General features: G+C 33.9%; 1 protein-coding gene across 6 annotated transcripts in view; it reads right to left on the reverse strand.

Annotated features, from left to right (window-relative positions):
- Positions 1-12,802, reverse strand: part of PTPRC (protein tyrosine phosphatase, receptor type C) — a 136,297-nt gene that overhangs the window by 40,146 nt on the left and 83,349 nt on the right. For all 6 annotated transcript variants that reach the window (XM_027843402.1, XM_027843400.1, XM_027843398.1 and 3 more), the window contains 6 exons: positions 12,109-12,237; positions 10,369-10,539; positions 7,408-7,530; positions 3,387-3,533; positions 792-997; positions 18-78 (listed from right to left, as the gene is read on the reverse strand). In XM_027843402.1, coding sequence (XP_027699203.1) covers positions 18-78; positions 792-997; positions 3,387-3,533; positions 7,408-7,530; positions 10,369-10,539; positions 12,109-12,237 — 837 coding nt within the window. The remainder of the gene's footprint in view (positions 1-17; positions 79-791; positions 998-3,386; positions 3,534-7,407; positions 7,531-10,368; positions 10,540-12,108; positions 12,238-12,802) is intronic.

The raw sequence follows: 12,802 nt of genomic DNA on the forward strand, positions 1-12,802 counted from the left end.
ATATGTTTGTGACTTACAGTTTGTTACTCTAGTTTCGATAGCTGGGGCTCCGTAATACTTCCCATTGTAAGAGTAGAGCTGGGAATCATGCAATAAACACACACACACACACAAACACAATTTTAATTTTATTAATATAAAGGTGTACCTCACAATGCAATAAATAAAAGTGACTTTTATTTAAGTTATACTTTTAAAATAATACAATATTTAATTCTCTGGATGTCATAAAATAAATGCTATACCAAAGCAGTATTTTTAATTTTTTTTTCAAAGCAGTATTTTTTCCCTTAAAGAAAATAATCTAGAAAGTCTGGAACTTTTAGTTTAAATTTTAGTTTGCTTATTTACCCTTAATAATGGGGATGAGCCTGCAACTGAGTCGTACATCTTCTCCCATTGTACCGCCCTTGTGAAAAATAGTATTCATTAACAAAATGCCTAAATTTGAAGGTATAATCTGTGGCCATGGAGCAGAAAGAGATAGATTGATTTGCTTAAAGTAAACATATCAGTTTAATATCAAACCCTTATCAGCTGAATTCCTGGGATAGTTATTATAGTACATACGACAATCTTTGACCTTTTTAAAACATGGCAAGGAGGCTTCAAAAACTGAGAAGCTAAATATTTTGAAATTACAGTAAAATGCATATAAAGGCATGCCATACTTTGAACATGAGACTTAGATAAATTTGAAATTTGGATCAACAAATCAACAAGTGTGCAAATATTTAGCACAATTACACAAAGACTTAATCAGATTTTTAAGGATTAAAAATGTATCTTACCTCAAATGTATGACTGGTCATGTAATGAAGACTGTGCAGGGCAAACATGCAAGTTTTGCTGCTTAGCCATACACTGTTATACAAAGATGTCATATTCAAATAGTAGGTCAAATTGGGACCGTGTATATTTTTTGGCTCCTTGCATTTAACTGTTACACTGTTGTCATTTGTAATCTTTACATCCACGTCTTCAACCATGTCTGGTTCTATTTGAAGAAAGAATAACACCTTTTCAGTTTTCATCATTCAGAAGTCAAGTATAATAAATCTTTCGAAGTAGTTACTTTAAAACAATCTTTTAACTTATGTACAAGATTTTGAATCTATTAATGACTATATAGTGTAAGATTTGGTCCTGGGTAGGAATGAACACAGAAAGTATAGATCTGTCATCTTGTAAGTATTCTCTGCAATGTACTGAGACAGGTTTTAACCTAAATATAAACACATATGTTCATATATGTACTATATAGTCATGTGCGTATGTGTACATAAATATATGTGTATCAATTTATGCATACATATATTGCTACACTCATATGTACACAGATGAATGATCTTTATTGGCTGCATACATAATACGGATGATAAGCAATCTCTTTTCAGAGGTTCTGCAATATCTGTTGTATTGATGCATTCAACACAATAGCATCTGTAAACAGAAACATGTAGAGATCCTCAACATCTATGGGGAATTCCTCTTTCATTTGGACTCTAGCAAACACCTTTAGCAAGAACATGGCTCCATAATATGCTTCACTCGATGTTAATATCAGAAGATTATTGAACAAAATTACTTCAAGAAATCTCATGTGATCTTAACATGTGAACCTGAAACACATTGTCAAAGGAAAGTTTTTATAAAATCCATTTTTGTTTTTATTCTACAGAATCAAATATTTTAAAATAATTAAAAACAACTGACACATTGGGATTTTGAATTCTATGAGCTTTTAAAAAAATTGAGAAAGCTTTGTAGAGTAGAGAGAGCTTTGGACTTAAACTCCAACATGAAGTACAGTGAGTAAGTTACTTAATTTCTCTCAGTCTCAGCTATTTTTTATTTTTCTGGGTTTTTGTTGTTGTTTGTTTGTTTGTTTTAGTGAAATTTCAATAATGATACTTATAATGCCTACCTCCCAGATTTGTTCTCAGGATCAAATGAGATAATATATGTAAAATATTCTGGAAACCTTAAAATGATGTATTATATTATTGTTTGCTAACAGCTATTATTATAATCAAATGCCCATAATGATGTGGTCTGCCATAGAATGTTATTTATGAAAGCCTTCCTGGTATCTTCTCATGATTTTATCAGGGAGGTCTTTTTATTTGGTAAAATACTTACAATTTTTTTTTTTAACAAATGAGGAAGTAAGTAGCTAGATCAATAGTAACTGTTTTCTAGACAGTCTTTTGTTTTGGTAATAATTATGTCAGTGGCTTTTTTCCCAACCATTTTATATCTTTACATCCTTCATATATTTTGAGAATCAATCTCTAAATATTCAAAATTGTGTCACCCTTTCACAGACTTCCTCTCCACACATCTGGTGTGGTACAGGAACCCTCTCCATTTTCTTCAGTGCCATGCTTACATCCTCATTTAGTAAATTGGGGACTGTGATATTAGCATTTCAATGTAATGACTCAGCTACCATTTATGATAGTGGGAAAAATTTGTCATATAAATCTTAACTGGTCTCTGTTGTCCTTTTTCCAGTTTCACCCTTAAATGCTATTGGGATTATTTGGTATCATACCAAGAAAACTAAAAATAAAAGATATGAAACTTTAGTATACTACTTGAGAAAAAGTTGAAATTGTGAGCTGTCAGGCTTAGCTTATTTATAATAATGCTGATTAATTTAGCAATATATATTTCTAGCACCCTCAACCATTAAGAATATATTTTTAATTCCAGGAGAGAATGACTAATAGTAGTTATAAAACCTGTTGGCTGTGTAATGAGGCAATAGATTATCTATAGTAGAGCACGGTGAGGGATGACACTGAGAAGTGATCTCAGACAGAAGAAATAAGAGAACATAGAAGACTGGGGCCATTGAGGGTAGAGGCAAAATCCCTGTCCAATTCACTGTCACAAAATATTATGGTCTGCTCCTGAGTCATCAAGAAAAAAGTTAAATAGATTTTTAATATTTTCTGTTAAAGAATGTAGACAAGAGTTGTCTAAAAGGAACTTAGATTTTGGTCAAAATGGTATAAAAATTAAATAACACTGAATAAAGGGGTAAAGTTTAGTTACTTGGAAAAGGGAAAAGTGTTTGACTTGGAGACCAAAAGACCTAAGTTCGAACGTTGCCTCTAATACTTAAAATCCATGTGATCAAGGACAAATCACTTAACTATTCTAGCCTCAGTCTCCTTTTGGGTAGAAGGTGGATAACAAAATACCTAGTGTCTACTTCATAGCATTATGAGGTTCAAGTGAGCTAATATAAATGACCCCCTCTGCAAAAATTAAAGCATTATATAAAACACTATATTTCAATTGTGTATTAAAGGCAGTTGGTGGTGCAATAGATCTCTAAAGAGATTTTCTAGAAAGAAAACAAATATATGACTTACTTCCTATAGCTGTCTGAAAGGATCTGGTCACAGGAGGTCCCTCCCGTCGTACTTTTCCATCAGTAAAGGCACTTACTGATACATAGTATTGTGTATAAGGTGTCAACTCTGACAGGGTAAAATTGGTCAATTCTGATGAAACATGACCTATTTTTAAAAAAGACACATTTTAAAAATAAAATAATTGAGGAGTTTCTTGATAGTTACATGTGTTTAAACGTAATGCTGAATGATATTCAAAGGTCTAAATTTAACATATAATTGAGAACTAAATGCAATCTTATTACTCTAAAACATTAATTCAACTTTATTAATCCACAGGGAAAATTTTAAAATGTAAACATTGCTTCCCAACTATGTGGTTACATCCTACTTCCATGGCTTAGCTCATGTTGATCCTCAGATCTGAAAGTCACATCCCCTTTCCCTGCCTCTTATCCTTCAAAGTAGAACTAAAATCTCTCCAGGGTGCTATATCAGGCTTCATTCTGGGTGCTTATGTCCTTTCCTTTCTATTCTGACCCTCGGCTATACCTTAACCTCTCATTGAGCAAGACAGTTGGTCTGGGCTCCTGAGCCTATATTACTTAGACCTCAATAAACTCCTAACTTTGTCTCCCAGTATATGAGACTAGGAAAGTGCTTCCTGATGTCTAAACTCCCAGCATTCTTTCCCTCCTGCCTGCTTCTTTCTGTCACACACACTCTATCAGTAATTAAACTCATATCTACCCATCATAGCACTTTTTAGTTTCCTTCCTGTATAACTCAATTGCAGATCTTAGCCCCATCAAATAGATAAGAATCTGTTAAAAAAAAACTTAAACATACAAATAATTTGCGAGGTGTCTATATAGTTACACATATTTAAATGGGGTTTTTAAGAATATTCAGTTATTTCGAGGCAATACTTGATGGAGGACTAAGCAAAATTGGTGCTCTACAACATTAATTTAAATTTATAACTATATTAACAACATATGATGATGTTTCTAAAATAGATTTTCATATGATTCCTCCATGTCTTAGTTCATGTTAGTTCTCAGACCTGAAATTCACATTACTTTCCTTTCCACTTATCCTTCAAAGTAAAACATGACCTGAAATAAAGATTCTTAATGTGAGGTCCCTGAATTTTTGTTGTTGTTGTTGTTAAATGCTGTAATTACTGTAAAATTTGGTTTCCTTTGTAGTCCCATGTATTTTATTTTATGCATTTAAAACCACTATTCCAAGAAGGGGGCCATAGACTTCACCAGATTGCAAAAAAGGCCCATGCCACACACTCACACATTCACACAGAGAAGAAGAAGAGGGAAAGAGAATAAGCACATTTATATAGCACTTACTATGTGCCAGGCACTGTGCTAAGCACTTTTTAACAAATATTTTCTCATTTGGTCCTATCATGCTATATAAGGAATCAAGGTAGATCTGGATTTGAATCCTACTTTTGGTACTTACTAACTGTGTGAACATAGGAAAACTATTTAATTTTGCTTAGTCTTCATCTCAGTTAAATGCTATATGTAAAGCACTTTGCAAAAGCAATATGTAAATAATAATAATTATTATTATTTTACGTATAAGAAAACTAAAGGTCAGAGCCCAAGTTTGCACATCTACCAAGTACCTGAAACTGAACCCAATTCTTCCTTATTCTAGATGGATTGGCAGTTGCAAAATACTGCAAATTCCTTAAAATAAGAACTTTAGTCATCCATTATTTTTGATTTCTAATATTTCTGTTTCTTTGTCCCCCTTATTATGCTCTCCTTCTCTCTATTATGCCCTCATTCTCTTCCTATTTGTTGATATATCTTTCTCTGCTGCCTAGCAACAAAACCAAATCATTCTATTCTTAAAAACAAACACACACACACACACACAATCCTATTCATACTATCCATCAGTTTTTATCTCTTCTCTCCTTCTAAGGTAAATTTCTTTAAAAATTTGTCTATATTCAATGCCTTCTTCTTCTGTTCTTTAACTCTTCTAAAATTTGTGAAATCTGGCTTTCGTGCTCATTATGTGACTGCCATTGTCCTCTGCAAAGTTACCCATGATCTCTTCATTGCCAAAACTAATGACCTTTTCTCAGTCCTCATCTTTCTTGACCTCTCTGCAGCATTTGACACTGTGTTACCATCTTGTCCTCCTCAATATTCTCTCCACTCTATACTTTCGGTCTTTTCTTGGATCCCCTACTTCTCTGCCTGTTCTTTCCCAATTTCCACTGCTGGAACTTCCTTTGCTCATTAGCTGTGGGTGTCTGGCAAGGTTCTGTCTTGAGCCCTCTTCTCTTTTTTACTGATGTTCTCTCACATGATGATCTCATTGGCTTTGATGGATTCAATGACAATAGCTATACAGATGACACCGACGTGTATATTCAACCCTTTATTCCCTCCTAACTTCGCAGGGGTGGGGAATCTGTTGCCTCAAGGCCGTATGTGGCCTCGAGGTCATATGTGGCCTTGAAGCCACAGGTTCCCCACACATGTTCTATTCTCATATCATGTGATAGGTCTGCTGGACACTTAGAATTTGATGTCCCATAGGAATCTCAGATTCAACATATCTGAAACAGAACTAATCCCTTGCCTCACTAGTATTAGTATTATTGCCTATAGGATTAAATATATACTTCTCTGTTTCTTCACCACTTGGCCCCTTCTTCTTGACCCTTTCTAGTTTTCTTACACAATATTCTCCTCTATATACTCTATGTCTAACAATATCTACCTACTTACTGCTCCTTGTATAAAACATTTCCTCTCCCATCTCTTCACGGTGTCTATACTCCATTCCTGGAATGCTCTCTTCATTTTAGAGTCCCTGATTTCATTTAGGATTTATTTTAAGTTCTACCTTCTGCAGAAAGCCTTTTCTGTTCCACATAATGCTGTTTGCCTTGTTATCAAATTTGTATTTATATTGTATAAGCACAAGTATACACATGCATATGTATATACACATGAGCAAATATACAAATACATGTGCTGATACATGTACATGTCTATATGTTTTGCATGTGCACATATGTGTGTGCATGCATATAATGTGTTATGTATATATTATATATGCTAACATTTAAACAAGGGAGACATACATATTTATAAATATGTGTATATATAAACAACATGCACATATATGTTATATATGTGTGTATATATGTAAATATATGTATATAATGTTAGTACCTGCCATGTAAGGTCATCTTTCATCAAGCTTGAATGTATCTTTTTTGTACACAGTCATTTACCTTTGTCTCCCCCATTAGAATGTTAACTCCTTACTAAGATGAATGCAATGACCAATCATGATTCCATAGATTGGTTAGAGAAGTATGCTGCCCACCTCCTGACAGAGAGATGATGGACTCAAGATGTGGTATGAGACATATATTTTAGGGCATGGCCATTGTGGGAATGTCTTTGCTTCGCTGCATATTTGTTATAAGAATTTTGCTTTTCTTTCAATTTTTTTTTCCAGAGAGGGGAAGAAAGAAGAGAAAATAAGTGTTTCTTAAATTTAAAAAAATAGACTAAATTTTTTTTAAAAGAATGTGATCTCCATGAGAGTATGAACTGTATTTTGTCTTTCTTTGTATGTCCATCACTTAACAGAGTACCTGGCACATAATAGGCACTTAATAAATGCTAATTGACTAACTGATTGACTTCAGGTCAAAGATTGTTTTACATTTGTCATTGTATTTCCTGCTTTAGTATGATTCCTGACACATAGTAAAAAGACTGATAAATCCCTTTTAATTGATTAATTGATTGAAGGCCTGGGACTTAGAATATAACACCTTAGAAAGATCAGATAATTTTGCAAAAGGTCTTCAGTTAGCTACTTTTTCAAAAGCCAGGGAATCCTAGAAGTTATGGTAGATTCTTTCATTGCAAGTTTCATTACCCTAGCTAAATAAATGTCTCCATGGTAATCTGATTCATTCACGATTCCTAGGAAGGTCACAGAATGGCCTGAAATTAAACTGATTACAAATTACCTGCATCAAAGTTGTTTTTTTGGATGATAAAGCCATGAACAAAGCCTGAAGGTTGATCCCAAGAAATTTCAATTTTTCTTTCACCTATTGATGTAGATTTCAAATTGTAAGGTGCTTTGGGAGCTATTAAAGGAAAGGGAGATAAAAGATATGAAAATATTAATGTGGAAAATATTCTGTAAATTTGAAGCATACCTGAAATTATAAGCAATTTTGTAATTCTATGACTGGTTCAATTCTTGATACCATTTAATTGAAAAACAATTGGTTGAATTTAATGTGCTCTTGTAGAATCCTTATCTTCCTCCAATGCCAGCTCAAATGCTCCCTCCCTTGTGAGGTCTTTCCTGATTTCCCTCAGTTTCTAGTGTTCTCCTTCTCTGCAAATTAATTTGCATTTACTTTATATGTATTTTTACCAGTGCTTTACCATCTGTATATTTCTTCCCAAATAAAATGTAAACTCCTTGATGATGGGTACTGGGTTTTTGTTTTTATATTCCCAGAACCTGACACAGTGATTGCTAGTAGCAGGCATTTAACAAATGCCTGTTGAATTAAGCGGAATTGAATAATGTTTAATGAGATCCAGAGATTTCTCTTTATTTTTTGACTTGGCAGAATCCAGATCAATGAGTGGTTGTGGGGCTCTACTCCATCTGCATGTGCTGTTGTCCTGCTCTTCCCAGTACCCCTGGATTTCAGTGGAATCATAATTTGGAGATGATAGCAAGGACACTTTTCATTGACATCAGTTGGAATGATGAAACAATTATTTACCCTATGGAATGCTGGAGAATGGGGTTACTACTAATTCCACATTTATAAGTTTGAAAACATCCCTACAAACACTCCTATGGAGGTCTCATTCCTAGGTGGCAATCCCAGTGAAACCTGTAGAATCCTGAGGTTTAAAAAAATTGACAAAAATTCAACCAATATTTGGCACATGAGAAATAAATAACTGCAAAGCTATTTTAAATTCTACTGCTATTTCTATCAATTATTATTATTACAGCATAACTCCCTCCCCCCCAAAAAAATGTTTACCCACTATAGAAATTATCTTTTCAGCAAAGTGCTTAAAAGTACAAAATTTCCCTACAGGCACAGAACTTTAATCACAGTCATCAGAAAATGACATGTCAAATCAGAAAACGGATACAATAAGGGAACTTTCTATATTTAAAGAAATTCCATTTATATCTTTGTCAATGGTCCTTCTTGCCCACTATACCAAACTGAGGATGAAGAGATATTTTGTCTTCCCCAATAATTAAAATTCTAAATATTAGTTATGAATTTATTGAATCAAATAATATTTAGCCTAAAGCTCTTCTTTGTATACCAATGTCCATGTTTATTTCTTTCACAAGTACATGAAAATGATATAGTTTTAGGAAGTTTCTGAAATTCAGTTAAATCAAAGCAAACAGAGCTCTTTATATTTTCCCTGTTATTTTCTTATGTCATGAAATAGAAAGATGTGGATCTGTCATCTGACACAGAAATAGAGTGATGTTACTTATTTTGGGGCGGGGGCGGAGAGTTAAAGGCAGACTAGATCTATTCGAGGAACTCCTGGCATATACCAGCTCTCTACTAATGCAGATCAGGATTCATCTGTGACTTCTAATCTCAGAAAACATCTGAGGCCATGAGAATTTAGGTGACTTGCCCACAGTTATACAGAGAGCATGTATGTGAGAGGGAGACCTTAAATTCAGTTCTTTTTTATTCTCTAAAACCCATCCTTTGAAACTGGCAAGATAGTTGATTTCCAGTTATATTCTATAAATTTTCAAGAGTTCCAGACTTCCTGACATATAATAATAAAGAATAATGACTATTATTGTTGTCCTTATAGCTAAGAAAATCACAATCATATGGAAAGATGACATACGCATCATTCTTGTTGCCCTACTTGCTGTGAGATTTGTTCTGGGGTTGCTTTCAGAGACCCTACCAAAAATGAGCTTTCATTCTATTTCTTTTCTTACATCTACAAAAGCAGATTTTAAAAAAATCTTCCTTTCAATAAAAGGAAGATTCAATATCTGAGAATAATAACAGGATAGTAACTTGTCCTGGGATCATTTCTATTTAAACCTCACCAAAAAAGATGAGAAGAGTTAAGATGATGACGATAATGATGATAGAATCAAAAGGCCCTCCATGAACTTAGTCAGAACCATAATGATAATCATGCTTTGTTTAATCCTTATTTATTGATATGTTAAAAGAAACAAGAATAACAATGTTCAAATATTAAATGGATCTGGGATCTTACAAATGAAGCATTTTTCTTCCAACAGTATAATTCAAAACCCATCCATAACTTGTCATGACTCTCATTTATTATTGTCTATAGATCTTCCACAAAGGAACTGTCCTTGGAATAAAAAGATACTTTTTAAAATGTTTACTGGACATGTGATTTTATCAGTATAAGGAGATTCTGACGAGGAACTTTCCCTACCAGAGTGAAGTCCTTTCATTACATCATTTCATTCCTAAAGAACTGTTCGGAGGCACTGAAAGAAAACTTCCTCCAGTTCCACAGCTATTATGGGTCAGAGGTAAAACTTGAACCCAAGTCTTCCTGACTCTAAGGCCAGCTCTTTAACCAGTAAAACATACTGCCTCTCATGCAAAGTATTTATGATCTAATATTATTAAAAGAAAAAGAAAAAAATTCCCATGTCTTATGTCACTTGATCCTAACAACAGCTGCACCAAATAGGTAGAGCAAGCATTTTTGTTGTCATTTTACAAACGATGACTCACAATTCTTTGTGAATTGTGGTGACTGGTCCAAGATCACACACCTAGTAAAGTGTACCCAACTGAAAATTTCCCCTCCGATTCTACCACATCTTTTCATCCTCCTATCATCATTCACTGAAAGTAGGAAGAAAAGGGGGAAAATACCATGTTTACAATTTTAAATATTACACTTACTTCCAAAGTCTGTTGTAATATTCTTTTTTATATTTTTAACAATATGGTCCTGATATCTAACAGAGGCTTCACAAAGATAAAGTTCTCGAGGGGTCAATTTAATGAATTCTTTTTTCTTCAGGTTGCTTTCAGATTGATTGACGCGTGTTTTGTTACCTTTCTGGTCTTTACCTGGAAGAAATAATTGTCATTTTGCTGGCACAAGTCCAATATGTTACTGATCCACACATTTGCAATTAGCTCTATGAGCTTAGGACATTACATAGGGAGAGAAGAGAAGATGACCCAGTACAAAAACCAATGACTGATTTTTTTATCACTGTTAATTAAATCCACCTATGGATAAGATGACCTGGAAAATCGTTGGCTCCCAGCAATCCTTGAGCCTTGAGGCTTCTGAACTGCTGTGATTTTGAAGACCACCTTCCACCACTATTGAATTTGCTGTCTTTGACCCTATCCCAGAAAATTGATTGATGCTTCTTGATGGACTCAGCCCATCCCATCTGGATTCCCATTCCTCTGATATAACCTCAGTCTTGATCGGTGACCCCAGGTTGCACTAGGCAGTGCCTCAAATCTGCCTTTAACTTTATGCATTTCACTGCAGTTGCCAGTCCCTCATTGTTCCTTAGGGCTGGTTTTCTGGTTAGACTAGAACTCAGACTACAGATTGCTGGCCTATCCTCTATTCTTCCAGACGTAGCTGACCCTGGACATTGTTTACCACATACATTCTTTCAATAACTCTATCAATTCAACAAATGTCTTAATTTGGGGTGAAACATGGGGTAGGAATGGGGCATTATAGCATATATTTGGATATCAGAGATTCTAAGGAATATAGTATGCTTCTGATAGCAGTCTTCTATTTATAAAAGTAAAATTTTTATTTCTACTTTATAAGAATTCCATGATGCAGTTTGACTGACTGACAACCACAAATTACCCCTCTATCATGACTGAACTTTATTGTGCACCAAACTACTCTAGGATTACCACAATGTACAGCTATAGGATCTCAAAGGGTACAAAATATCAAGCAGTTAAAAGGGAATAAAATCCTTATGCTATATTGTATATGTTACATCAATGGTCAAGGCTATATAATCACACAGGTTATTTTGTGATCTTTTCCAGGTGTTTCATTATGACAGGACACTGAATAAAATATCTCTTTGATAGATCTATGTGTATTTTCTAACCCATTCTTGGATAATAATAATATTAATAGTAACTTCTTGTAGTGTCTTAGGACTTGCAAAGCACTTTACATACACTATCTGAGCCTCACAAAAATCTTGTGATGTAGTTGATATCATCACCTACATTTTATAGATGAGAAAATTGTGGCAGACGGAGGTTAAGTGACTTGCCTGCGGTCACACAGCAAGTAAGCATTGGAGGCAAGATCTGAACTCAGGCTGTCCTGACTCCAAGTGCAGTTCTCTCTTTACTCAATTACCTAGTGTTTCACTTCTTTTGTTATCTCCCCTCTGCCCCATACAGTAAGTAACATGCATAAACTAGAGGCTCTATAAATGATAGTGAATCCATTCATTTTCAAGTTAATGTTTTTTTTTTATTTTTGGTGGTTTTGTAAATGTACTAAATGTTATGAAGATCTGTGTGGTTTACAAAACAACTACTATGTGAATCCAGAACCTAATCAAGTATAAACATTTACAACCTACAGAGAAGCTAAGGGAGAAAAATTACCCAGAAACAATGAGCTCTTACATTCAAAGTTGTAGGATAAATAGTCCATTCTGCATTTAGAACTTTTTTCAGTAAACTTCCATTCTAAACTAATAGAAGTATTTGCTTTTTTATCTTGTGTTGAGTCTCTTAACTCAAAATGTTCTGGAGCTGTTGAGATAAAGAATAAGAAATACGATATAATTTGCATTTCATAATTTTACTGTGCCAACTTAGAAATACTTAAAATATTCCTATGACATGAATTAGAGGACAAATTTTTGGTTATCTTATAAATGTTAGGTCAGTTAGGACAAATAATTTTCTCTGTCACTACAGGGCAAACTAAAATTTTATGAAACTCTAGTCAGTCATAAATACATTCAATTGTTTATAAATAATCACATAAAATATTTTAGTGTATATAGATGACCAGCCTTCATCAAGATAGAAAGAATTTGCTAGTAAAAAAAAAGAAATGATTATGTCTACAAGAAATCACTAATTCAAATTTTTATCACATGGGTATTTTTTTGTTACTTACTTGTAGACTAGCAAAAAAATTAGACAAATGACTATTCCTACTGTTAAATATAGTCATGATTTGTTTGCTTGTTTATTTGTTTTTAAGCAAGAGTCCCTCCTCTACCAAAGTCCTTCTTTGATACTTAATCCTAACAAGGGGTTTACCTTGGATTCTTAAAGATTATACTAGGAAGCCGTAATTCTAAAATCT

The sequence above is a fragment of the Vombatus ursinus genome, unplaced genomic scaffold (assembly GCF_900497805.2).
Source record: "Vombatus ursinus unplaced genomic scaffold, bare-nosed wombat genome assembly UNPS02014909.1, whole genome shotgun sequence".
NCBI lineage: Eukaryota > Metazoa > Chordata > Mammalia > Diprotodontia > Vombatidae > Vombatus > Vombatus ursinus.